The sequence below is a fragment of the Pristiophorus japonicus genome, chromosome 7 (assembly GCF_044704955.1).
Source record: "Pristiophorus japonicus isolate sPriJap1 chromosome 7, sPriJap1.hap1, whole genome shotgun sequence".
NCBI classification, from domain to species: domain Eukaryota; kingdom Metazoa; phylum Chordata; class Chondrichthyes; family Pristiophoridae; genus Pristiophorus; species Pristiophorus japonicus.
Window position 1 is genome coordinate 72492300 of NC_091983.1, and position 27462 is coordinate 72519761.

The 27462-nt window shown below is 46.1% G+C and overlaps 1 protein-coding gene across 5 annotated transcripts in view; it reads left to right on the forward strand.

Moving 5' to 3' along the window:
* Nucleotides 1-27462, forward strand: part of pla2g7 (phospholipase A2, group VII (platelet-activating factor acetylhydrolase, plasma)) — a 242266-nt gene that overhangs the window by 104747 nt on the left and 110057 nt on the right. For all 5 annotated transcript variants that reach the window (XM_070885052.1, XM_070885053.1, XM_070885055.1 and 2 more), the window contains 3 exons: nucleotides 30-144; nucleotides 18671-18821; nucleotides 23659-23752. In XM_070885052.1, coding sequence (XP_070741153.1) covers nucleotides 49-144; nucleotides 18671-18821; nucleotides 23659-23752 — 341 coding nt within the window. In that variant the 5' untranslated portion in view covers nucleotides 30-48. The remainder of the gene's footprint in view (nucleotides 1-29; nucleotides 145-18670; nucleotides 18822-23658; nucleotides 23753-27462) is intronic.

A 27462-nucleotide genomic window follows, 5' to 3' on the forward strand; every position in this document is an offset into this window, starting at 1 on the left:
AGATCTAATTTAAACTTTTTTTTTTACAGATATATAGCCAATCAAAATATGGGGAACAGTGGCAGTCATTGTCTTGGGATCCCTTCTGGGAGGGGACAAAATCTTGTTGGATGTATTGATTTGATGGCTGATCACACAATTCAGGTAAGGTGCTATATGATATGCATAGCAAGCAACATTGAAATCCAAATAAGCCAACAGCAATTCGGAGAGTTATAATATACAGCAGACAAAAGTATACAAGCTTTCTCAACTGCTGAAGAGGATATCTGTAATATGCAGAAAATGAATAATAAATGTGAACAAGTTTAGATAAAGGGGTATTACCAACATCTTTTATTTTGTCTTTAATGTAATTTAATTTATTTAATAATGGATTTTCAATTCTAGAAACTGTTTAGAGAACCCCGGTTTTTAACCAGAGGAGGCAGTTTTGGGCCAAACTTCAATGGAGTGTAGAATCAGGTGTAAATCTATCGTCCGATCTGAACTCACCCTGAGAATGTCTCACACCATCCTGACTTGGTAGTATATCGCTATTCCTTCATCGTCACTGGGTCAAAATCCTGTAACATCACTGTGGGAGTAGCTTCACCTCATGGACTGCAGCAGTTCAAGAAGGCAGCTCACCATCACCTTCTCGAGGGCAATTAGGGAGGGGAATAAAAACACCCACATCCTATGAACTAATAAATAAATAAAAGGGTAAATGCTGAGAGTCTGTTTCCTGTGGCTGGGGAGTCTAGAACTAGGGGTCATAGTCTCAGGATAAGGGGTCATCCTTTTAGGACTGAGATGATGAGAGATTTCTTCACTCAGAGGGTTGTTGATCTTTGGAATTCTTTACCCCAGAGGGCTGTGTATGCTGAGTATTTGAGTATATTCAAGGTTGAGATCGATATATTTTTGGACTCGAGGGGAATCACGGGATATGGCGATAGGGAGAGAAACTGGAGTTGATGTGGAAGATCAGCCATGATATTGAATGGCGGAGCAGGCTCGAGGGGCCGTATGGCCTACTCCTGCTCCTATTTCTTATGTTCTTATGGGCTTTAACTGAAGAAAGTTACGACTAATGTCTCCACCAGGAGAATAACAATTTATGTGGAGAGGGTTTTAACTAATATGGAAGAGTGAAAGAAAAAATATAAGGAACAGAAAACAAAATAAAAAGGTCAAGGGATGTTGGAAAGACAAAAGAAAAGAAGCAAAAATGTTTTATGGAACAGGTCAGAAAGAAGATGGATTAAAACTATTAGATAGAGGCAGGTTTGTCTCTATGTAAATACAAAAAATATGGTGAATAAAATTTGTTAGCTAGGGGCAGAAATTGCTTTCAGGACAATGATGTTATAGAATTAATAGAGATGTGGCTTAGGCTAAGGCAGGGTTGGAAGCTGACCATTCCTGGTTAGACAATATTCAGGGTGGATAGAATAGGCAAAAAAGGAGAGGTGGCAATATTAATCAAAGATGTCATTACAGCACCAGAACATGAGGATTATAAAGGAGATGGTGGGAAAGATGAATTTATTTGATTAGAGTTAAACCATTGAACAGTAAAAAGGAGATAGAGGAAGAGATATGTAGACAAATTGGAGAAAATTACAGGAATACAGGCCTAAAATAATGGATGATTTTAATTATCCAAGCACACAAGGCCAAGTGCAAAGAAGGGGAGGGGATTCTACAATATGTCCAGAACTATTTTCTTGATCAGTATTGTTTTTAGTTCAGCAATAGGGCAATGCTTGATCTAGATCAAGAAAATTAAGTGGGGCAGTAGGTAATGGGCCGAAAATTGCAGCCTCGCCGGGTCCAAAAGAAGTTTGTACGCACCTGTCGAGGCCTCGCCAAAGCCGGTTCTTGGGGCGTGATGCGCATGCATTTTTCTATCAATGAGGAAACTCCCTAAAGCACCGAAACACAGCATAATAAATAAATAAAACGCCGCACATATTTAAAATTAATTGAAATTAAATATTTTAGAAAAAATATATTTTTGGGGGAATTTTTTTTGTGTGTTTTAATAGGGTTAAAAATAAACTTACCTTAATGGATAGGGTTTTCAATATAAAAATGAGTGTTTAAATTTAATTTTTATATGTTTTAAAAGTGTTATGCTGGTAAAAATAGATTATACATCTGCTTTTACCAGGCGTAAAAGTTTGAAGGACATTCGCTGGGCAAGAGCGCAATCTCTGCCCTGCGGATGTCCTTCTCCCGGGGTTGCGTAGAGTCTGTCAGAAGGAATCTTGGCAGATCGGAAAAGCAGGTGCATGGGAACACCACCACCTCCACATTCTGCTCCAAGTCACACACCATCCTGACTTTGAAATATATCGGCGTTCCTTCATTATCGCTTGGCCAAAATCTTGGAACTCCCTACCTAACAGCACTGTGAGAGTAACTTCACCACAAGGACTGCAGTGGGTCAAGAAGTCGGCTCACACCACCTTCTCTCGGGCAACTAGGAACATTAAGTCGGCCATTGTAAAAAAAAAAAAATTGCACGCCGCACATCCCCTTTATTTTTCGCCCCATGAGCGGAGTGAGACTCAGTTCACAACCCGTGAAGCTGGTGCGGGCATTGCCAGCGGTGGCTTCACTGGGCGCTACTGAAGTATCGCTCTGGGGCGAAAACGGGTCACTGCGCATGGGCTGCTACCGGCAGGAGCAGGGCACTACCGGTTTGTGCCTCCGCTAACTCCCGCGGAATTTCATGGGAGGTGGCAGCGGGCCCGAGCGAGAAGTCGTTTGTGCCCCATTAGCGAGGTGCAAACAATGCAATTTCTCCCCCTTTCATTTTTTCTGTGCATACAAGGTAAAAGTACATAGAAATACATACATAGAAACTACGACATGGAAACAGGTCATTTGGCTCAATGAGTCCATGTTGCTATTCACTCTCCACACGAGAAGATAGTTCTAATCACATTTGACCATCCTCTACCCATATCCCTTCATCCCCGTTTCCTTCACTCATCTATACAATCTAATCTTATTAAGGTTTTATATCTTCTTCTTCTTCAGCAGTCACTCATATCGAGGATGACTTGCTTCCACACCAAAAAGGGATGAGTTCACAGGTGTTTCAATGAAGGACCTAACACTCCAGGTCCCGAACTACATATTGAAGGGTGGAAGTGTGTGGATTTTTTTAACGTGTGGTGGCTATTGCACACCAGCCACCACACGGCCTTGACAGAGCTGGGTCTTGGTCCAGTGTCAAGAGTTAACCAAGACGACTGGAGACCTACTCTGCTGCACGGACCTAGTACGCACACATATCGCAGTGTGGGCTGGCCCGTGCTGCCCCATGACCCTCGACTCACCTGGGCCCTGAATTCACGCCTCTCCTGGGCCCCGATCATGTCCCTCTACAATCTCTCGCCACTCCTTCGCCCCGACATCGCCGCTCCTCTGCTGTCTGCCACCTCTCCTGCTGTACCCGCCCATGCTCCAATCAGCAACCTGGATTTTGGTGACGTCTAATCCAGACTATCACACACACACTGTGAACACAGATCAGACTATCACACACACCGCAGTGTGAACACAGATAAGACTATCACACACACACTGTGAACACAGATCAGACTATCGCACACACCGCAGTGTGAACACAGATAAGACTATCCCACATGGCAATGTGAACACAGATCAGACTATCGCACACCGGTTTTATATAGGCTCATCGTTACCTCCTAGCTTTTATATTCTGTAACTCTTAAACCTCGGATTTCATCAACTTTTTTAACAGCCATATCAACCTAAAGTGCTGACTTTAATGTAATGTGAATCTGTAACCACAAGACAACTGCTCTTCCACAGCACTAAGGCTGCTACTTTTCAGAGTGCAATTATTGCTGTTATTTTTTTTACCACACTTACTGACATTGATTTCAGCCATTTTTTTAGCCCATTGCCCAATATTATTAATATCCCTTTACACCTTCCTTTGGTCTTCTAAAGAATTAACTATATCTTCGATTTTGGTATCATTTGAAAATTGCAAAACCACTTCCTCTAGGCCTATACCCAAATCATTCATATACACAGAGAACGAAAGTGGCCCCAGAACAGAACCCTGTGGAACACCACTACCCACTTCCACCATTCTGGCAAAAATGCTCTTAGCTGGTACTCTTATTTTCTCCTTTCCAAACAATTTTTAATCCAGCTTTCTATTCTCCCTCAATTCCATACACTTGAATCTTCTGTCGGAATCACCCATTGGTACCTTTTCAAGCGCTTTCCTAAACTTCATGTACTCTACATCCACTGTGTTGGCCGATAGTTTAAAATACAATAGTTATTTGCTATTGATCTCGGCCAAAGCATTTGCAGGCATTTCCTGAGGTGCATTTCTGAACACTCTGCAGTGCCCCACCAAAGTTGTCATTATCATATGTGAGCTTTAATGGTGAGTGTTGGCAGGCTATTCAACCATGGACAGTGTTGTGTATTTAATCCTTTGTAACCTGCATGACACCTGACCACCAGAGGGCCCAGCTGTTGGAGTCCCAAGGGATCCCAGCATCCCTTGGGAGCACAGTATATAAGCAGACCACCCACTCTGCAATGTTATTAAAGGAGCTAAGGTAACACTTGCTCATTACACCCAGTACTCAGTCTCACCCTTTATTATGAGTGTAATAATTGGCGACGCGGTAACGAACAAGCGCACGAAAATGCAAAGAACAGTCGGCATCCTGGAGACGTTTTCAGAAAGGGACGATTGGGAGGTCTTCGTGGAGAGACTTTGTGGCCAACGAGCTGGAAGGGGGCGGGAACGCTACCAAACGAAGGGCGATCCTCTTAACGGTCTGTGGGGCAAAAACCTATGGCCTCGTGAAGAATCTCCTGCCCTCGGCAAAACCAGCAGAGAAATCCCAAGAAGCATTGTGTACGCTGGTCCGGGAGCACCTAAATCCTAAGGAAAGCGTTTTGATGGCGATATATCGGTTCTACACGTGCCAACGATCGGAGGGCCAGGAAGTGGCGAGCTGCGTCACCGAACTAAGGCGCCTCGCAGGACATGGTGAGTTTGAGGGATTCCTAGAACAAATGCTAAGAGACTTTTTTGTATTGGGCATTGGACATGAGACAATCCTTCGCAAACTGTTGACTGTAGAAACTCCGAATCTAAGTAAAGCCATAACGATAGCCCAGGCATTTATGTCCACCAGCGACATCACCAAGCAGATTTCGCAGAACAAAGAAGTTTCGGCCAGTACTGTGCATAAAGTAATGTCGGTTTTGAGCAGAAATGTACATGGCAGAACGTACACGCCGGCTGCTGTGGCCCGATCTCAATTGATCCAGAGTCTGCCATCATCTGTTAATGCGAGGCAGTTAACACCCTGTTGGCGCTGCGGAGGTGATCATCGGCCCCATCAATGCCGCTTTAAGCACTATGCGTGCAATGGTTACAGAACAATGGGATACATCCAACGAATGTGCAGGCGAGCTGCAAACCACCACATTGCAGAGGAAGACTGATCTACAGAGGATCAGGCTGAATTGGAGACTTGTACTGAGGAGGCATAAGTGTATGGGGTACACACATTCACTACGAAATGTCCACCAATAATGTTGAAAGTTGAACTGAACGGAATTCCAGTATCTATGGAGCTAGACACGGGGGGAAGTCAGCCCATAATGAGTAAAAAGGTCTTCGACAGGCTGTGCGGAAATAAGACACTCAGGCCCAAGCTCAGCCCCATTCACACCAAACTAAGGACTTACACCAAGGAACTAATCCCTGTAATTGGCAGTGCAGAAGTCAAAGTCTCCTACAACGGAGCAGTATACGAATTCCCGCTGTGGATTGTGCCAGGGGATGACCCCACGTTGTTTGGCAGAAGCTAGCTGGAAAAAATCCGCTGGAAGTGGGATGACATCCGAACGCTTTCGCCTGTCGACGAACCCTCATGTACTCAGGTTCTGAGCAAGTTCTCATCGTTGTTCGAGCCAGGCATTGGAAGCTTCTCGGGGGCGAAAGTGCAGATCCATTTGGTTCCCGGTACGCGACCCATCCACCACAAGGCTCGGGCGGTACCATACACGATGCGTGAAAAAGTGGAAATTGAGCTGGACAGGCTGCAACGTGAAGGCATCATCGCGCCGGTGGAATTCAACGACTGGGCTAGTCCGATTGTCCTGGTACTTAAAGAGGACGGCACGGTTTGAATTTGTGGGGACTATAATGTAACGATTAACTGTTTTTCACTGCAGGACCAGTACCCGCTATCCAAGGCAAACAACCTATTTGCGACCCTGGCTGGAGGGAAGACGTTCACCAAGCTGGACCTGACCTCAGCCTACATGACGCAGGAGCTGGAGGAGTCTGCAAAAGGCCTCACCTGCATCAACATGCACAAAGGTCTGTTATCTACAACCGGTGCCCGTTCGGGATTCGGTCGGCCGCATGAAGAGCCTGCTAAACTCGGTTCCTTGTTCAGTGGTCTTCAAGGATGACATATTGGTCACAGGTGGGGACACCATGGAGCACTTGAAAAATCTGGAGGAGGTTCTTTGTCGGTTGGATCGCGTGGGACTCAGGTTGAAACACTCAAAGTGTGTTTTCCTGGCACAGGACGTCGAATTCTTAGGAAGGAGAATCGCAGCAATCAGCATCAGACCCACCGACGCCAAGACGGAGGCCATCAAGAACGTGCTGCGACCACAGAACGTGACGGAGCTGTGGTCGTTCCTGGGACTCCTTAACTATTTCGGTAATTTCCTACCTGTGTTAAGCACCCTGCTAGAACCCCTACATGCGCTACTGCGCAACGGAGACGACTGGGTTTGGGGGAATTCACAAGAGGCTACTTTTAAGAAAGCCAGAAATCTGTTGTGTTCTAACAAACTGCTTGTCCTGTACAACCCTTGTAAATGATTAGTGCTAGCTTGCGATGCGTCCTCATATGGGATCGGGTATGTGTTAGAACAGGCAAATGAATTGGGGATTTTGCAACCGGTCGCCTATGCATCCAGGAGTTTGTCCAAGGCCGAAGGGGCCTACAGCATGGTTGAAAAAGAGGCTCTGGTGTGTGTTTACGGGGTAAAAAAAATACACCAGTACTTATTTGGCCTCAAGTTTGAGCTTGAAACTGACTACAAGCCACTCATATTGCTGTTCTCTGAGAGCAAAGGGATTAATACCAATGCCTCTGCCCGCATCCAAGGATGGGCGCTCACGCTGTCTGCATACAACTCTGTAATCCGCCACAGACCGGGCACAAAGAACTGCGCAGATGCTCTCAGTCGGCTGCCATTGCCCACCACCGTGGTGGAAATGGCACAGCCAGCGGACTTGCTCATGGTCATGGAGGCATTTGAGAATGAGAAGTCCCCCGTTACAGCCCGCCAGATCAGGACCTGGACCAGCCAGGATCCTTTACTGTCCTTGATAAAAAAAACTGTGTCCTCCATGGGAGCTGGTCCGGTGTCCCAGTGGAGACGCAGGAGGCGATTAAGCCGTTCCATAGACGCAAAGACGAGTTGTCCCTGCAGGCGGACTGTCTATTGTAGGGTAATTGCGTGGTCTTGCCCAAGAAAGGCAGAGACACATTCATATGTGAACTGCACAGCACCCACCCAGACATCGTAATGATGAAAGCCATAGCCAGTTCCCATGTGTGGTGGCCCGGCATTGACTCAGATTTAGAGTCATGCATGCGCTAGTGCAACATTTGCTCTCAGCTGAGCAATGCACCCAGAGAGGCACCGCTAAGTTTGTGGTTGTGGCCCTCCAAACCATGGTCGAGGATCCATGTAGACTATGCGGGCCCATTTCTAGGCAAAATGTTTTTGGTTGTCGTGGACGCTGACTCAGAATGTGCAATAATATCTGTAAGCACATCCACAGCAACCATTGAAAGTCTACGAGCCATGTTTGCCACGCACGGCTTGCCTGATGTCCTAGTCAGCGATAATGGGTCGTGCTTCACCAGTGCTGAATTCAAGGAATTCATGACCCGCAACGGGATCAAACACATCACATCTGCTCCGTTCAAGCCCGCATCCAATGGCCAGGCAGAACGGGCAGTTCAGACCATCAAGCAAAGCTGGAAATGCGTGTCGGAAGGCTCCCTGCAGAACCGGTTGTCCCGAGTGCTGCTCAGCTACCGCTCCAGACCCCATTCACTCACCGGGGTTCCCCCAGCCGAGCTGCTCATGAAAAGGGCGCTTAAAACAAGGCTCTCTCTTGTCCACTCTGATCCCCATGATCATGTGGAGGGCAAGTGGCATCAACAAAGTGTGGACCATGACCGTGCAAATTTGTCACGCGATATTGAGATCAATGATCCTGTGTTTGTGCTCAATTATGGACATGGTCCCAAATGGCTTACTGGCACGGTCACAGGGGAGTAGGGTGTTTCAGGTCAAATTGGCCGATGGACAAACGTACAGAAAACATTTGGACCAAATCAAATTGCGGTTCACCAACAGCTACGAATAACCCGAAGAGGACACCACCAACTTTGACCCTCCAACACACACACAAGTGGCAACTGACATCATGGTTGACCATGAAACCGAACTCACCATCCCCAGCAGCCCGGTAAGGCCAGCAGCCCAACAGCCCAGTGAAGAACTGACCAATCCACCCACACCCGCATTTGTACCGAGACGATTGACAAGAGAGCGTAAAGCCCCAGATTGTTTCACCTTGTAAATAAGTGTACTGTTGACTTCACGGGGGAGTGATGTTATGTATTTAACCCTTTGTAACCTGCATGACACCTGACCACCAGAGGGCCCATCTGTTGGGAGTCCCAAGGGATCCCAGCATCCCTTGGGAGCACAGTATATAAGCAGGCCACCCTCAAGGTACCTGCACTCTGAAATCTTATTAAAAGAGCTAAGGTCACACTTGCTCATTACACCCAGTACTCAGTCTCACCCTTTATTATGAGTGTAATAAGCAGCATCACAGCTGAGCCCAAATGCATCCTAAATCAATACTTCAATTTGGTCACTGGCTAGCAACCAGGAATGGGAACCTCTGGCTGTCTTTTCTTTCCCTTCACTTCCTTAGACCAGGGCACAGTAACCAAATTTAATGCCTCTACTGTCATCTTGACTGAAAAGAGCTAACTCACCACAAGGCAGGGTTCAAACCTGAAAGATTTCCACTCTATATCGCTCAGTCCAAGACCAAGTATTGCATTTGCCCATTGAATTTGGGGAGGCTAAGCAATCAGTGAGTTTTATCCTTAAACCTGGATCAAAGAGAAATTACTTTTAGGCCTACAATTTTTTTTATTCCTTCCTGGGTTGTGAGCATCGCTGGGAAGGCCAACATTTATTGCCCATCCCTAATTGCCCTTCACCTTCTTGAACCACTGCAATTCTTGTGGTGAAGGTACTCCCATAGTGTTGTTGGGGAGGGCGTTCCAGGATTTTGACCCAGCGACAGATGAAGGAATGGCGATATACTTCCAAGTCTGGATGGTGTGTAACTTGAAGGGGAAGGTGGAAGTGGTGGTGTTCCCATGCACCTGTACCCTTGTCCTTCTAGGTGGTAGAGGTCGCGGGTTTGGGAGGTGCTCCCGAAGAAGCCTTGGCGAATTGCTGCAGCGCATCTTGTAGAAGGTACACACTGTAGCCACAGAGAACAGTGGTGCAGGGAGTGAATGTTTAAGGTGGTGGATGGATGCCAATCAAGCAGGCTGCTTTGTCCTGGATGGTGTCAAGCTTCTTGAGTGTTGTTGGAGCTGCACTCATGCTGGCAAGTGGAGAGTATTCCACACTCCTGACTTGTGCCTTGTCGATGGTGGAAAAGCTTTGGGGAGTCAGGAACTGAGACACTCACAGCAGAATACCCAGCCTCCGACCCGCTCTTGTTGCCACAGTATTTATGTGGCTGGCCCAGTTAAGTTTCTGATCAATAGTGACCCCCAGGATGTTAATGGTGGGGGATTCAGCGATGATAATGCCATTGAATGTTAAGGGGTGATAGTTAGACTCTCACTTGTTGGAGATAGTCATTGCCTGGCACTTGTGTGGCTCGAATGTTACTTGCCACTTGTCCAAGCCTGAATGTCATCCAGGTCTTGCTGCATTTGGGCATGGACTGCTTCATTATCTGAGGAGTTGTGAATGGAACTGAAAACTGTGCAATCATCAGTGAACATCCCCACTTCTGACCTTATGATGGAGGGAAGGTCATTGATGAAGCAGCTAAAGATAGGACACTGCCCTGAGGAACTCCTGCAGTGATGTCGTAGGGCTCTGATGATTGACCTCCAACCACCATAACCATCTTCCTTTGTGCTCAGTATAACTCCAGCCAGTGTTGAGTTTTCCCCCTGATTCCCATTGACTTGAATTTTACTAGGTCTTCTCGATGCCACATTCGGTCAAATGCTGCCATGATGTCAAGGGCAATCACACTTACCTCACCTCTGCAATTCAGCTCTTTTATCCATGTTTGGAAGAAGGTTGTAATGTAAGGGGTGGTTTTCAGGGGGTCAGCTTTCCCTTCTGACCTTATATGAGCAGTTCAGAATCGCTCCCACACCCTTGGTTCTAGACACTGGAATTATGAAGGGACTGTGACAGACTTGGACAGACAATCGGTTTCAAGGTAGGAAGCAGGTATGGCTTTAATGTGTCTAAAAAGAAGTAAAAGGCACACCTTTAATAACACACACAGAATAGTAATACCAATACACACTGAGGGATACAACACATTGAATAAAATGTCAAATTACAGCCTGTGGGGAAAAGAATACAGCTGAAACTCTAAATGGGGTAAAGAGGATAATGCAGATACATTTACACAAGTTATCCCAGCCTTCCCCCCCCCCCCCCCCCCCCGCCTCCCAATTTCCCTAACTAACCCAATTTCCCTAACTAACTAAGTTATAGCTCTGGGGGTTCAGGGGCTATGCTCACCAATCCCTTTTGACAGTTGCTGGTGAATCACGGTTTCGGGGTTCGGTGCACTTGGCCTTCTAGGCGAGCCGTACTTCGGACTGCGTAGTCTTCGGGTGGGGTGCGTCCGTTGATGCGGTAAGTTGTATTTTGGATGTATGGGGTAAGTACCCACTTTCTTTGGTTAGGAATAGTTTTATTTAGTCCTTTTTGGTAATTTCTCACCCGTTGGGTCGTTCAGAAGTAGATTGTAGAGTGTTTGTCAATTTGGTTGCTGACAACATTCTGTTTCGTGGGCCTCCTGCTCGGTCAGTTCTTGATGAGTTCGAGTAGTTTCCTTCACTACTTCATTTCTTCACTCCCCAGCTCCGGCTGCTTGTGTCTGTGTCTGTGTTCGAGTCTGTGACTTTTCCTGGTAAAACTGGGAATAGATATACCCCAAAAAGGCTCCCACCAAATCTAGCCCAGCTCTTCTTTCGATTTTGCAGCCCAGCTAACTGAAACTTGATTAAGTGGTTTTAATCTGGCATTAATAGGCTTTTCGAGGTTGATGAGCTCTCGTCCATTGTGCTAGTCTGGCCTGAGCCAGATATTTCTATGCCTGTTGAAAAGGTGTTGGAATATGTATGTGACATTTGGGTCCTCTGGGTGGGGTGATAATGTTTCTTCCATGGTCGATTGTTTAAATGCTAATGTTTTCTAGGGGCAAGTTTCTAGGGTAAACAGTTCCCAGACAATTTGATTAGCTCCAATGTCCAAACTGGCCCTTTAGAGATTGACCCCACCCCTTTTCTTGCAGACCCAACATTCACCTTTTAAAAATCCCAAATTCGATTAAAGTTCGTAGTTTCTTCCATGTGCACTTTAGGATTTCAAACTTTCTGGTAGATAGTTCCAAATTAAATTCCCTTTCCTATGAGTCTAAACACTGGGGGGAGGTCTCCATGAATGCATCCCCTTTTATCCCCTGCAGGCCTTGTCTCCCCCTTTAAAACTCATTTGTGTCCTGAAGTTTTTCCTTCCATTTTAAAAGTCCAGAAAGGGATTCTTCTCCTCTGCAGGGGAAAGATACCAGGAATCTTAGCGAAATATTGGTAAATTCTACAGTAATGAGGTCTGGAGCCGAGTGGTCCTGGCGGTATCTAAACTGAGCATCGGTCAGCACGTTATTGTTGAGTAAATGCCAGTGATAGCACTGTCAACGACACCTTCCATCACTTTGCTGATGATTGAGAGTATACTGATGGGGTGGTAATTGGCCGGATTGGATTTGTCCTGCTTTTTGTGGACAGGACATACCTGGGCAGTTTTCCAGATTGTGGGGTAGATACCAGTGTTGTAACTGTACTGGAATAGCTTGGCTAGAGGCGTGAGTAGTTCTGGAACACCAGTCTACAGCACGACAGCCAAGATGTTGTCAGGGCCCATAGCATTTGCTGTATTCAGTGCGCTTAGCCGTTTCTTTATCACGTGGAGTGAATTGAATTGGCTGAAGACTGGTATCTGTGATGGTGGGGACCTCAGGAGGAGGCTGATAGGGATCATCTACTCGGCAATTCTGGCTGAAGATGGTTGCAAACACTTCAACCTTGTCTTTTGCACTCGCCTGCTGGGCTCCGCTGTCATTGAGGATGGAGATATTCATGGAGCCTCCTTCTTTTAGTTATTTAATTGTTCACCACCATTCATGACTGGATGTGGCAAGACTGCAGAGCTTTGATCTAATCTGTTGATTGTGGATTTGCTTAGCTCTGTCTATAGCATGCTGCTTCTGCTGTTTAGCATGCATGTAGTCCTGTGTTGCAGCTTCCCCAGTTTGGCACCTCATTTTTAGGTATGCCTGATGTTGCTCCTGGCATGCTCTTCTGCACACCTCATTGAATCAGGGTTGGTCCCCTGGCTTGATGGTAATGGTTGAATGAAGGATATGCTGAGCCATGAGGTGGTGGAATACAATTCTGCTGCTGTTGATGGCCCACAGCGCCTCATGGATGCACAGTTTTGAGTTGCGAGATCTGTTCTGAATCTATCCCATTTAGCACGGGATTTCGTCTCCACAAGGACTGTGCAGTGGTCACTGTTACCAATTGTTGTGGAAAAATATTTCCGAAACTGTATAATATATAAAGAGAGGTTTATTAAATCGGAGACAAAGCTTTGGGAGAAGTGTTAAAGACCCCTGTCTTTGAACCATCTTCTCCAATTGGTATCTGCAGTGAAGTCCTTTTATCTTACAAATTACGTCACTTTACAACAAATGCTTTAGCATTACAAAGCTGTTACTATCGAAGGCTAAGCTTTTGATATATAACCCATCCTGCATTGTGACAGGGCAGTATAAACAAGTGCAGGCTTTTGACACCGGTCGGTATAAACAAACATACCTAGCACTTAACTCTCCAGTGTTCACAATGCATCAGTATTGTCCCTTACAAAATTCATTTAAAGGGGAAAATAAAACAAATGTTTGGTTCCGTATACAATCAAATATATGTCCAAAAATCCGCTCCAACACCAATGCTGTCATGGACAGATGCATCTGCGACAGGTAGAATGATGAGGACGAGGTCAAGTAGGTTTTTCCCTTGTGTTGGTTCTCTCACCACCTGCCGCAGGCCCAGTGTGGCAGCTATGTCCTTCAGGACTTGGTCGGCTCGGTCAGTAGACATTGAAGTCCCCCACTCAGAGTACATTCTGTGCCCTTGCTGCCCTCAGTGCTTCGTCCAAGTGGTGATCAACTTGGAGGAGTACTGATTCATCAGCTGTGGGAGAACGGTAGGTGGTAATCAGCAGGAGTTTTCCTTGCCCATGCTTTATCTGAAGTCATTGGGTCCGAAGTCAATGTTGAGGAATCCCAAGGCCACTCCCTCCCGACTATACCACTGCTGTCACCCCTGGTGGGTCTGTCCTACCGGTGGGACTCGACATACCCAGGGATAGTGATGGAGGAATCTGGGACATTAACTGAAAGGTATGATTCTGTGAGTATGACTATGTCGGGCTGTTGCTTGACTATGTGGGACCTTCCTCCCAAATTTGGCACGAATCCCCAGATGTTAGTGAGGAGGACTTTGCAGGGTCGCCTGGGCTGGGTATGCCGTTGTCGTGTCCGAAGCCGGTGCCGAGGTCAATGCAGGGTAGTCCATCCGGTTTTATTCTTAGTGTTTTTCGTAATGGATCTGTACAAATGTGGGCTTGCTAGGCTATTTCAGAGGGTAGTTAAGAGTCAACCACATTGCTGTAGGTCTGGAGTCAGATGACCAGTTTAGTCTCGATCTATGCCCATAGTTTACGTCCATTTCATATGAAATACCACCAGATTAGTTAAGGATGGCAGATTTTCTTTCATAAAGGCCATTAGTGAACCAGGTAAGTTTTTACGACAATCTGATAGTTTCATGGGGCCCAAGTTTCAAGCCGCGCCTAGAACGGCGCAGTCCCGACCTGGAAGCCCGTTTTTCGCGCCACAAAGTGCGCCTAAAAAAACCCTCTGTATTCTCCACCTCCCTGCAGGTCCTCTAGCCCTCGACGCAGCGCAGCAGGAGCTGTAGGAGGCGGAGCCAGGTCCCTGCGCTGAAAACAGTGCCGGGACCTCTGCACATGCGCGCTACAGTGGGCACGCAAGTGCAGTAGCTCCAGGCGCCCAAAACTGTGAGGGAGGGGCCCAAAGCACGCAGCCCCTAGCCCTGGCCGAATGGCATCACTGGGGCTGCGTGTATAAGGCTCCTCCCACGGCCAGCTCCTGCTTCCTCCCGACCCGACTTGACTCCTGCTTCCCGCCCCCCGCCCCCGCTCCCGGACTGGACCCGACACCCGCTTCCCCCCTCCCCCCGCCCCCGGACTGGATCCGACCTAACCTCCCTCTCCCCGACCTGACCTCCCTCTCCCTCCCTCCCCCCATCTCCTCCGAACCGAACCGACCTCCCTTCCACCAACCCCCCCCGACCCGACCCAACGCCACCTACCTGTAAATCGGGTGCTGGGGACGGGCCCTGCCCGAAGTCTCTGGCCCGGCCCGTTCAGCCTCCCTCCCCCTTCTCCTTTCTCCCCCCCCCCCAATCTCCTTCCCCCCCCCCATCTCCTCCCCCCCCCCATCTCCTTCTCCCCCCCCATCTCCTTCTCCCCCACTCCCCATCTCCTTCTCCCCCACTCCCCATCTCCTTCTCCCCCACTCCCCATCTCCTTCTCCCCCACTCCCCATCTCCTTCTCCCCCACTCCCCATCTCCTTCTCCCCCCTCCCCATCTCCTTCTCCCCACTCCCCATCTCCTTCTCCCCCCCATTTCCTTCTCCCCCCCCCCATTTCCTTCTCCCCCCATCTCCTTCTCCCCCCCATCTCCTTCTCCCCCCCATCTCCTTCTCCCCCCCATCTTCTTCTCCCCCCCCATCTCCTTCTCCCCCCCCCATCTCCTTCTCCCCCCCATCTCCTTCTCCCCCCCATCTCCTCTCCCCCCCCATCTCCTCTCCCCCCCCATCTCCTCCCCCCCCCATCTCCTCCCCCCCCATCTCCTCCCCCCCATCTCCTCCCCCCCCCATCTCCTCCCCCCCATCTCCTCCCCCCCCATCTCTTTCCCCCCCCCCATCTCCTCCCCCCATCTCCTTTCTCCCCCTTCTCCCCTTTATCCCCTTCTCCCCCCCTCCCACTTCTCCACCATCCCTCCCCTTCCCTCCCTCTGCTCCCCCCCCTCTCTCCCTCTACCCCCCCTCCTCCCCCTCCCCTCGCTGTCAGAAACACAGACACTGACAGACAGAGAATGAGAGACACACACAGACAGACAGATAGAGACACTGACAGAGACACACTGGGGGGGGCATCCCAGCACGCTGTTGGAGGGCTCCCGGTGCTGCAGTCGGTAAGTAGAAAATGTTTTATTTATTGATTTAAAAAAAAATTATTTCTTATTAATTTTTTTTGATTGATTTATTGGTTGATTTATTGATGTATTTATCATTTATTATTGATGGCTTCTTTATTTGTAAAACTGAAGTGTTTAATGTTTGTAAACTTCCCTTTAAACCCCCCCCCCCACCATTCCCTACGCCTGATTTGTAACCTACGCCTGATTTTTTAAAGTGTAGACAAGGTTTTTTCGAGCGTACAAAAATCTTCACTTACTCCATTCTAAGTTAGTTTGGAGTAAGTTTTCACTGACGAAACTTTGAAAACAGGCGTAAGTGGCCGGACACGCCCCCCTTTGAAAAAAAAAATTCTGTTCCAAAGTGAAACTGTTCTAACTGACTAGAACTGGAGCAAACTAAATGCCGAGAATTCCGATTTCTAAGATACTCCGTTCTACACCAGTTGCTCCTAAAAATCAGGAGCAAATCATGTGGAAACTTGGGGCCATGGTCACTATTACTGATACTAACTTTTTATTCCAGATTTATTTAATTAACTGAATTTAAATTCCCCAGTTGCCATGGTAGGATTTGAACTTGTGTCTCTGGATCATTAGTACAAGCCTCTGGATTACTAGTCCAGGAACAGTAGCATAGTGGTTATGTTACTGTACTAGTAATCCAGTGGTTCAAATGGCTTTACATTTTATAATCAATGATAACTGTTATAATCCACATCTGCAGAAACATCTTCACCAAACTCTTCTTTGTCTTTGCCCGAATATTCTGAATGTGTTTTATTTCTAAGTCACTGAGTGGTGAGATAAGTCTTTCGGTCAAGATTTATGAAATGGAATGCAATCCAACAGAAAATGCTGTGTAATAAAAGTCCATAACTGCATCCTTTTTTTCATGTTACTGCTAGTAATGGGGTACGGTGATGCTATCTGTATAACCATGGTGTCATTTATAAATGGAGCTTATAATTTGCACTCATGTTTCCCCCCCTCCCCCCGCCACATTACTATTACCCAGCCTTAGCCTTGAAGCTCAGGCAAGCATTATCATCACTATTGGCAGTCGCTCGGAATCGAGGAAGACTTGCTGAATTCTTAGGTGGCTATACAGTCCAATACGAGAACCACAGTCCCTGTCACAGGGAGGGCAGATAGTCGTTGAGGGAAAAGTTGGGTGGGACTGGTTTGCCGCACGTTCTTTCCGCTGCCTACGCTTGATTTCTGCATGCTCTTGACGACGGGATTCAAGGTGCTCAGTGCCCTCCTGGATGCGCTACCTCCACTTAGGGCAGTCTTTGGCCAAGGTCTCCGAGGTGTCAGTGGGGATGTTGCACTTTATCAGGGAGGCTTTGAGGGTGTCCTTGTAACGTTTCCGTTGCCCACCTTTGGCTCATTTGCCGTGAAGGAGTTCCGAGTAGAGCATTTGCTTTGGGAGTCTTGTGTCTGGCATGCGAACGATGTGGCCTGCCCAGCGGGGCTGATCAACTGTGGTCAGTGCTTCGATGCTGGGGATGTTGGCCTGGTCAAGGACATTAATGTTGTTGCGTCTGCCCTCCCAGGGGATTTGTAGGATCTTGCGGAGGCATCGTTGGTGGTATTTCTCCAGCGACTTAAGGTGTCTACTGTATATGGTCCAGGTTTCTGAGCCATACAGGAGGCGGGTATTATTACAGCCCTGTAGACCATGAGCTTGGTGACAGTTTTGAGAGCCTGATCTTCAAACACTCTTTTCCTCAGGCGGCCGAAGGCTGCATTGGAGGCGGTGTTGGATGTCGTCGTCAATGCCTGCTCTTGTTGATAGGAGGCTCGCGAGATATGGGAAGTGGTCCACGTTGTCCAGTGCCGCGCTGTGGATCTTGATGACTGGGGGACAGTGTTGTGCGGTAACGACAGGCTGGTGGAGGACCTTTGTCTTACGGATGTTTAGCATAAGGCCCACGCTTTCATACGCCTCAGTAAATACGTCGACTATGTCCTGGAGTGCAGCCTCTGTATGTGCGCAGACGCAGATGTCGTCCGCGTACTGTAGCTCGACGACAGAGGTTGGGGTGGTCTTGGACCTGGCCTGGAGATGGCGTAGGTTGAACAGCTTCCCACTGATTCTGTAGTTTAGTTCCACTCCAGCGGGGAGCTTATCGACTGTGAGGTGGAGCATGGCAGCGAGGAAGATTGGGAAGAGGATTGGGGTGATGACGCAGCCCTGTTTGACCCCAGTCCGGACGTGGATTGGGTCTCTAATGGATCCATTGGTAAGCATCACGGCCTGCATGTCGTCGTGGAGCTGCCGGAGGGTGGTGACGAACTTTTGGGGGCATCCGAAACGGAGGGGGACGCTCCATAGACCCTCGCGGTTGACAGTATCAAAGGCCTTTGTAAGGTCGAAGAAGGCCACGTATAAGGGCTGGTGCTGCTCCCTGCATTTTTCCTGCAGCTGTCGGGCTGCAAAAATCATGTCCGTTGTGCACCGTAGGGGACGAAATCCGCACTGTGACTCCGGGAGGAGCTCCTCAGTCACAGGGAGAAGACGGTTGAGGAGGACTCTAGCGATGACCTTCCCAGTGGCTGATAACAGGGAGATTCTCATAGAGGGAAATAGAGAAGATCAAAGTGTAAGTGGTTTCTAGGCCGATTTGGTAGACGGGGTGGCAGGGTAAATAAGGCCGCATTGATTCTTTGGCATGAGAAGAAAAAGTGAGTGGTGCTCTCAAATAAAATTCAGTTTGGGCACTGCATTTTGCATTTATAGACTTGTTCTAATGTCTTTTAGCTGTTATCTTTATCTTTTTTTTCTTTTGCTAATGTATCACATAGAGGTGTCACTTTCAAACTGCCACTGAAAAAATTTAATTAATGTTTAAGTATTTAGTTTACTTTCAGACTCCGTAGCTTGTATATGTTTATGTTATACACACTATTTTCCAATAGGGGAGTTTTATACGCCTGTATTACCCTTGTGAACAAGGTGGGAAGCATCAACAGCCATTGTGGATTCCCGAACATGAATATTACTATGGACTTGCTGATTTTCTTAAATACAGCAGATCATTTGTTGGTCATATTTTAAGCCATTTGTATGGTAAGAAATATTCTCCTCTGCTTCTTGTTTTGGCATCCTTTTTTTTTTAAAAGAGATAAATAATGTTATTGCATATAAAGCTTTACAATTGGGTGGTCCATATGAAATGGACATAAACTATGGGCATAGATCTAGACTGAACTGTGTTTGGTGAGATTTGTCTGGATTGCTTGAAATCAACCATTGTCTTCAAATGTTTTTTTCACGCTACCTTTTTTTGAAGTTTATCACATTTAATTTCTCATCAAATCACATCAGGAAAATGACTACATTTGTATAGTAACTGTGCCCTGAAAAATGATTGATCAGAGGTACTAGCTATTTCACCAAGGCTTGAAGTTTTTACCACCATCTCGACATGATGGGGCCAAAATTCAGCCTCCCAATAAGGCCTTTGGCTGCCTGAAAGCGGTGGTCACAGGGCAGAGCCAAATGGCCACCGAATTGTGGCAACCTGGCCGATGCTTGCTAAATTCACCTCGGGGCTTTTTGCTGCAGCATGACGATCCACCCCGCTCCTGCAGATGCCTCTTAAAGACATCAACAGAGCTCGCACCGCAACGGAGCCACCCCGGGAGAGAAAATCACCTGCAAAAGTCTCCCGGTCGCTGCTCGGTGCCCCCGCCAGCTTTTTGTGTCGGTGCACTTCATGTTGGGCCTTGTTGGTTGGGGGCGCAGCTACTCTTAAAGGGGAGGTGGGGCGGCTGGCGACGCCATTTTATTTTTTTTGTCGGCCACTGCCAGGTCGGGCTGACAATTATGCCCCCGGGTTCAGCCGAGCTGCCAAAAGGCAGCCTAGCACCCCCTCTTGGATGCCAGGCTGCTGGCCCAGCTGAAACCCTCCCTGGTGACCCAGTGAACCTAACTGAAAAAGATGAAGAGCTCGCAGCAGCTCTCCCCTTTAACTGAAGGGGAGAGATGTGTTGGCGCGATGACGACAACGCGCTGTGCTGATGACTGATAGTGGCGGAGACTCCGTCCTACCCTCACTTCCGTCCCGCTAGTGACGCCTACTCCGCTCCGCCCCCATAATGAGGCCACTTCCTCCCCGCTTGGAAAAAAAAGTTTGAGGAGCTGAATTCCTCCAGATAAGCCGCCGCTTCCATTGTGGCAGCCAGAAGACTTCGAAAACGGTAGGTGCGTCCCATTTCGGGTGGAGGTGAATATCGGCCCGAAGCCGTCAGTTGCGGTCACCTAGAGAATATATTCTGAATGTTAGTAATTTTTTTACTTGACTTTTGCATTTAGAAAGTACTGGTTTAAACTGGAGGTAAGGTTAGTTTATATAGTTTGATGTAGATTTAATCCACTATAAATGTTTAACACCAGTGAACTGAAAACACCAATAATTGAATTAATTAATAATCTGGCATGAAAGGAGATGATGACGACACAGGAGACAAAGTGAGAAAAGTAAACCTTTCCTTCAAGGACCAGGTAAATATTACAGGTAACATAAATCCTGTGCACATATCAGTGCAGTACAGTATTGTACTAAAATCTTGCATAATGTTCACTAGTATGTTATTTATGCATGTTTGCAGGGCTGCAGTAGTTCTACTCACTATTGGATAAATACATGCAACTTTAATAGTGATAAAAGAAAGCTGTTTCATCAGTGTTCAATACCTTAATGTGACATTTGCATTTGGTTTACTTCAGTGCTGTGAGTAAACCTACTCCTTAAACTGTGCCTAATTGTATAAGAAGCAAGCCAGACATCACCAGTATGTATCTGGGTGCCTCCAGCTTGCTCACTGGCATGGACTTTTTCAACACCTTATTGAAGCTGATAAATCCACTCCTCTAGCATACCTTGTGATGCTGGCATTGTGGCAGATGGTCATCAAATACATAGCTTCTTTTTGAAGGGCCCCAGTATTTTCCTTTTTGACTATTTTCTTTTGTGCTGAATTCCCCAGTCAGATTTTTTGTTGTCAGTCATAGGCAGCCCTCAGCAGCCTACTCCCCACCACAGATCTGCAGGCTGGACTGAGCTTCTGCCCATAGAGATAGGAGATAAGTTTTGAAGTTTTCTTCTTTACAGTGCTCATTGCAAACAGCACTAAACATTCCAATGGCCCACGCTCTCCTTCCTAATATGGCAGCCCACCACCAGCACAACATTGCAGTACAATCACTGTGGGAAGAGTGAAGAAACAAGCAACCTGGAGACAGTGGGGGGAAACTCTCTAGACTAGGGTTGAGGAAGAGAAGAAGGAAAAATTGAATGAAGTAAAAGGAGTGGGAAAGGCTGTAGCAGAGAGAAAGGAAAAAGCAGCAGAGCACTGATATTTTACAAAAAGACCCATAGAAAAAAAATACTGCAGAGAGAGAGTGAGAGGGGAAATAGTTGTAACAGAGGAAAAACTGCAGCAGATACATATAAAATAATTACAAGAGGGGAATGAAAGAGAGAATAAAGAAGTTCAGGAGAAAAAGTTGAGAAGGGGAAGCAAGAAAATAAAGACGTTGAGGACGAAACTCAGAGAAAAGGAAAGAGAGCTAAAAGATGAAAGAGCAGAATAGAGATGAAAGAAAATGGAAGTTCTATTTTTGACTGAGACCTCTGCCAACCAATCATCAACCCCTGGTCAGCTAGGCCCTGGATGCAGACTTGTAGAAGGACCAGACCTCTTATTCCAGCCTGGCCCTTGGGACCCAGATCTCCGCATGCCAGACACCTACTTCCAGACAGCCAGGCCATAAACCTCCGTCAGCCAGCCGGCCAATTCCTTAAACTTACCATGTCCAGAGCCAGACTTCCAGCCTGCCTGCCAGCTCCAAACCTGACTGCAGACCAGTCAACTTACCAAGCTCTGGGTCTTGTCAACAGACCCTAGACGTTCTATAGCAGCCACCAGGCCCCAAACCTTCTCTGACCTACACTAGGCCTTGAACTCTCAAACCACTTTCAAGATTGCAATTTCTTCAATGATCACCAAGCCCCATGTTACTTTCCTTTCTCCGTCACCAGCCCTCAATTTCTTTGACTAACACTGCCCATGATTCCTTTTGTCAACAGCATACCATAGACCGTGTTTTGGCACCTATGATGCATTCTATTACAGACTCGCATAACTCAGTTTATACATGTAATCCATAGGCACTCTGTGTCTGCTGCATATGCAGTTTGGGTGGCACCCTAGAACTGAATTTTCCTTCATTTTCTGTTGTTGACTGCTTTTCCTCCTCTTGTCCCATCATCTATTTGTAAGACCCTTTTATCAATCATTTCCCATGTATTGCCCCACTGCCTCATATCTCCATCCACTTATCATTATTCCTCGGCTGACTTTTCGTCAGTTGGTTGTTCAAAATCTCTATTTCCACATAGAAGCATAGAATGATACAGCACAGAAGGAGGCCATTTGACCCATCGCGCCTGTGTCGGCTCTTTGGTACAGCTATCCAATTAATCCCAGTTTCCTGCTCTTTCCCCATAGCCCTGTAAATTTTTCCCTTCAAGTATTTATTCAAATCTCTTTCAAATGCTACTATTGAATCTGCTTCCACCATCACCAGGCAGTGCGTTCCAGATCACAACAACTCGCTGTGTAAAAAAAAAAAATGTTTCCACATATCATCTCTTGTTCTTTTGCCAATCACCTTAGATGTGTGTCGTCTGGTTATCGACCCTTTTGCCACTGGTGAACACCACTATCAAATCTCCTTGTAATCTTCTCTGCTCTAAAGAGAACAACTCCAGCTTCTGCAGTCTCTTCACATAATTGAAGTCCCTTATCCCTGGTACCATTCTAGTAAATCACATGTACCCTGTCTAAGGCCTTGACATCCTTCCTAAAGTGTGGTGCCCAGAATTGAACACAATACTCCAGCTAATGCCTAACCAATGTTTTTATAAAGATTAAGCAGTTTTGTACACCATGGCTCTGTTAATAAAGCCCAGGATCCCATTTGCTTTTTCAACAGCCTTCTCAACTTTTCCTGCCACCTTTAAAGATTTGTGTACCTACATTCCCAGGTCTCTGTTCCTGCATCCCTTTAAAATTGTACCATTTAGTTTATATCGCCTTCTAAAATGCATTGCTTCACACTTCTCTGCATTAAATTTAATCTGCCATATGTCGGCCCATTTCACCAGTCTGTTTATGGCCTTGTGAGGTTCGTTACTATCCCCCTCATTGTTTATTACATTTCGGAGTTTCATGACATCTGAAAATTTTTGCACTATTTCAGGATTTTGCTGGAGGATTCTTTTCTCAATGAAAGATCACCTCCTCCGACTCCCTTCTTCCGCTGTCCCTTCCCCGCTCTATTTTCAACTCAAATATCAAAAGTGAGGACCCAGTGGTTTGCTTCATCTGAAAAGTTGAGATCATTTGCTCCGTTGCCCAAAGTTATTGAACAGAATGGTTGACCTTCATGCTCAAGTTTCTGATATTCACTGTAATTGTTGCATGAAACTCTGTGTCTGAAGCTGTAATTTATAAAATGTACCTCAGATCACATCTGTTAGGATATAAAATCAGACGAGTTATATTGAAATGGTTTGGAAAATCTTAAATTATTTGAGAAGTGGACTATGAAATTACAAGTTTCTCTATGCATACATCCATCAGCAAGTTTCTCGCATTTTGTTCTTTTTGCTAAGTTTTTTTTTAACGTTATTTTAGTTCGCTCATGTGCAAAATAAGAATACAAAACTTTTTAATAGGCTAAGTTAGGGCGCAGGGCTTTAAAACCAACATTATTCCTCTCATTGAATGATAAGGTTTGCTTTCAATTACATTAGACATAACAAGGAAAGTTGACAGAACATTATAGCACCAGCCTTATCTTGGCAATAGAGTTGAATCATTTGTTTCTTTGCCAGGGTCGTACAGAGTTCCTGCTGAGTGGGATGCCCCATTTAAATCTGATGGAAAATATCCCCTAGTTGTTTTCTCCCATGGCCTTGGAGCTTTCAGGTAAAACTATTGCAATTTAAGATCGTTAATAATTGCAGCGTTTATTTTCTTTAAGGAGCTTCATCAATAGGGAGCAAAATAATCTTAATGCACAGTAATTACAATCTGTAATTTCACATAGTGATCCTTAATCACAACCCCAAACTACATGGGTCAAAATATTTATTCAGTGGTTCACTTTCACTAATATAATTAAAAAATGTCATCCTGTTAAGCTCTATTGAAACTGTTTTGTGTGATTTTAAATGCTCATGATTAATTTCTATAACTTTTGAATTGTTAATTTTGTTTGCTTTGCCATTGTTTTTACATCTATCCACTTGAGTGGGCAAAAATTTGGCAGATGGAGTATAATGTTGGAAAGTGGAGGTTATGCACTTTGGCAGAAAAAATCAAAGAGCAAGTTATTATTTAAATGGAGAAAGATTGCAAAGTGCCGCAGTACAGCAGGACCTGGGGGTACTTGTACATGAAACACAAAAGGATAGTATGCAGGTACAGCAAGTGATCAGGAAGGCCAATGGTATCTTGGCCTTTATTGCAAAGGGGATGGAGTATAAAAGCAGGGAAGTCTTGCTACAGCTATATAAGGTATTGGTGAAGTCACACCTGGAATACTGCATGCAGTTTTGGTTTCCATATTTACGAAAGGATATATTTGCTCAGGAGGTAGTTCAGAGAAGGTTCACTAGGTTGATTACGGGGATGAGGGGGTTGACTTATGAGGAAAGATTGAGTAGGTTGGGCCTCTATTCATTGGAATTCAGAAGAATGAGAGGTGATCTTATCAAAACGTATAAGATTGAGGGGGCTTGACAAGGTGGATGCAGAGAGGATGTTTCCACTGATGAGGGAGACTAGAACTAGGGGCATAATCTTAGAATAAGGGGCCGCCCATTTAAAACAGAGATGAGGAGAAATTTCTTCTCTCTGAGGGTTGTAAATCTGTGGAATTCGCTGCCTCAGAGAGCTGTGGAAGCTGGGACATTGAATAGATTTAAGACAGAAATAGACAGTTTCTTAAACGATAAGGGGTTATAGGGAGCGGGTGGGGAAGTGGAGCTGAGTCCATGATCAGATCAGCCACGATCTTATTGAATGACGGAGCAGGCTCGAGGGGCCGTATGGCCTACTCCTGTTCCTATTTCTTATGTTCTTGTACCTTTAATATAAATCTTCCACTTAGTGCCTGTCACTAAAAATCTGTTGCATTTGCCTCTTGGGACTCTTCTTTTCAATGTATAGTTTTTACTGAACTACATTCGCAACTCACTGTGAGCAGTGTCAAAGAAAATCCACCAGTGTATATATAATTTTGTACTTGCTCTATCTGTTGGGAATGAGAAAATTGTTCATAGGGTACTTTCCTAATTCACTCAATTTCATTTATCAAAAGAGTCAAAAATCTTTATTTAGATTTTTTTCTTCAAATTTGTTCTGCAGCAATGCTGGTTGCTGACCCATTATCGACGCCACAACAATTAAATTTATAACATAAATGAGGAAAAAACTTGAATAATTGTGAAAAAAATTGTTACATCTTCTGTTGACATGTTGGCCTTCATAGCGAGGGGATTTGAGTACAGGGGCAGGGAGGTGTTGCTACAGTTGTACAGGGCCTTGGTGAGGCCACACCTGGAGTATTGTGTACAGTTTTGGTCTCCTAACCTGAGGAAGGACATTCTTGCTATTGAGGGAGTGCAGTGAAGGTTCACCAGACTGATTCCCGGGATGGCGGGACTGACCTATCAAGAAAGACTGGATCAACTGGGCTTGTATTCACTGGAGTTCAGAAGAATGAGAGGGGACCTCATAGAAACGTTTAACATTCTGATGGGTTTAGACAGGTTAGATGCAGGAAGAATGTTCCCAATGTTGGGGAAGTCCAGAACCAGGGGTCACAGTCTAAGGATAAGGGGTAAGCCATTTAGGACCGAGATGAGGAGAAACTTCTTCACCCAGAGAGTGGTGAACCTGTGGAATTCTCTACCACAGAAAGTTGTTGAGGCCAATTCACTAAATATATTCAAAAAGGAGTTAGATGAAGTCCTTACTACTAGGGGGAATCAAGGGGTATGGCGAGAAAGCAGGAATGGGGTACTGAAGTTGCATGTTCAGCCATGAACTAATTGAATGGCGGTGCAGGCTCGAAGGGCCGAATGGCCTACTCCTGCACCTATTTTCTATGTTTCTATGTTCCCCATTCAAAACCATTGGGTTCATAGTCATTCCAGTCACACCACCTAATTCCAACCCCACACAGACTGCCTTAGAATTTTTCAAAGAAACCTTTCTGAGGCCCTGGGAATTTTGCCAAATGACTGAACTATAATGATCAGAATCTACTGAGCGGCCTGCCCTCCATTGCAATGTATGCACAGAAGGATGTGTAATCGTGACTGAATTTATTCTGTCCTCACTTCTCCATGCTCAACCCAACCTGAATCTGCAGTTGATAATTCCCAATCCATCTAATTAAACTGCCGCTCCCCATTGCACCCGACTGCCATCGTTCTTCCCTGCCCAACTCAACTCTGCATTCTCTGCTCCCTTTGAAACCTGAGCAACTCTTGCTCTGCATTTAAACTCTGATATTTGTTAGGATGTTGCGCAATTCTGTGAATGAAAGCTAAAACAGTGCTCCCCTGCTGTGCCTGTTTTGATCCTGAAGCCAACTTCAGATATAGCGAGCCTGACTGAAACCTGCAAGAGATTTTCTATATTGGAGAAAAAAAATTTCAAATGATGCCAAGCTTTTTAGAAAAGCACTATTATTAAATTTGGCTAAAACATGTGACCGTTTGGAATGCTGCACTTGGTTCCTAATTGCTATATACTTTTTAGTTACAAACCGTTTCATACACATCACAGGTTGTCAGCCTTGGCTCAGTTGGTAGCACACTCACCTCTGGGTCAGAGGTTTATGGGTTCATAATTCCACTCCAGGGACTTGTGCACATAAATCTAGGCTGACACTCCAGTGCAGTGCTGAGGGAGTGCTGCACTGTTGGAGGTGTCGTCTTTCGGATGAGACATTAAACTGGGGCTCCGTCTGCCTTCTCAGGTGGACGTAAAAGATCCTGTGGAACTATTTTGAAGAAGGGTAGGGATGTTATCCCCGGTGCCCTGGCTAATCATCATCATCATAGGCAGTCCCTCGAAATCGAGGAAGACTTGCTTTCCACTCTTTAAATGAGTTCGTAGGTGGCTGAACAGTCCAATACGAGAACCAGAGACTCTGACAGGTGGGACAGATAGTCGTTGAGGGTAAGGGAGGGTGGGACAGGTTTGCCGCATGCTCTTTCCGCTGCCTGCGCTTGTTTTCTGCATGCTTTCGGTGATGAGACTCGAGGTGTTTAGCGCCCTCCCGGATGCACTTCCTCCACTTTGGGAATGTGAACAATGTGGCCTGCCCAGCGGAGCTGATCAAGTGCGGTCAGTGCTTCAATGCTGGGGACATTGGCCTATTCAAGGACGCTAATAAGAACATAAGAAATGGGAATAGGAGTAGGCCATACGGCTCCCCGAACCTGCTACACCATTCAATATGATCATGGCTGATCTGATTATGGACTCAGCTCCACTTCACTGTCCACTCCGTATAACCCTTTATCCCCTTGTTGGTGCATCTGTCCTCCCAGGGGATTTGTAGGGTCTTGCGGAGACATTGTTGGTGATATTTCTCCAGCGACTTGAGATGTCTACTTAAC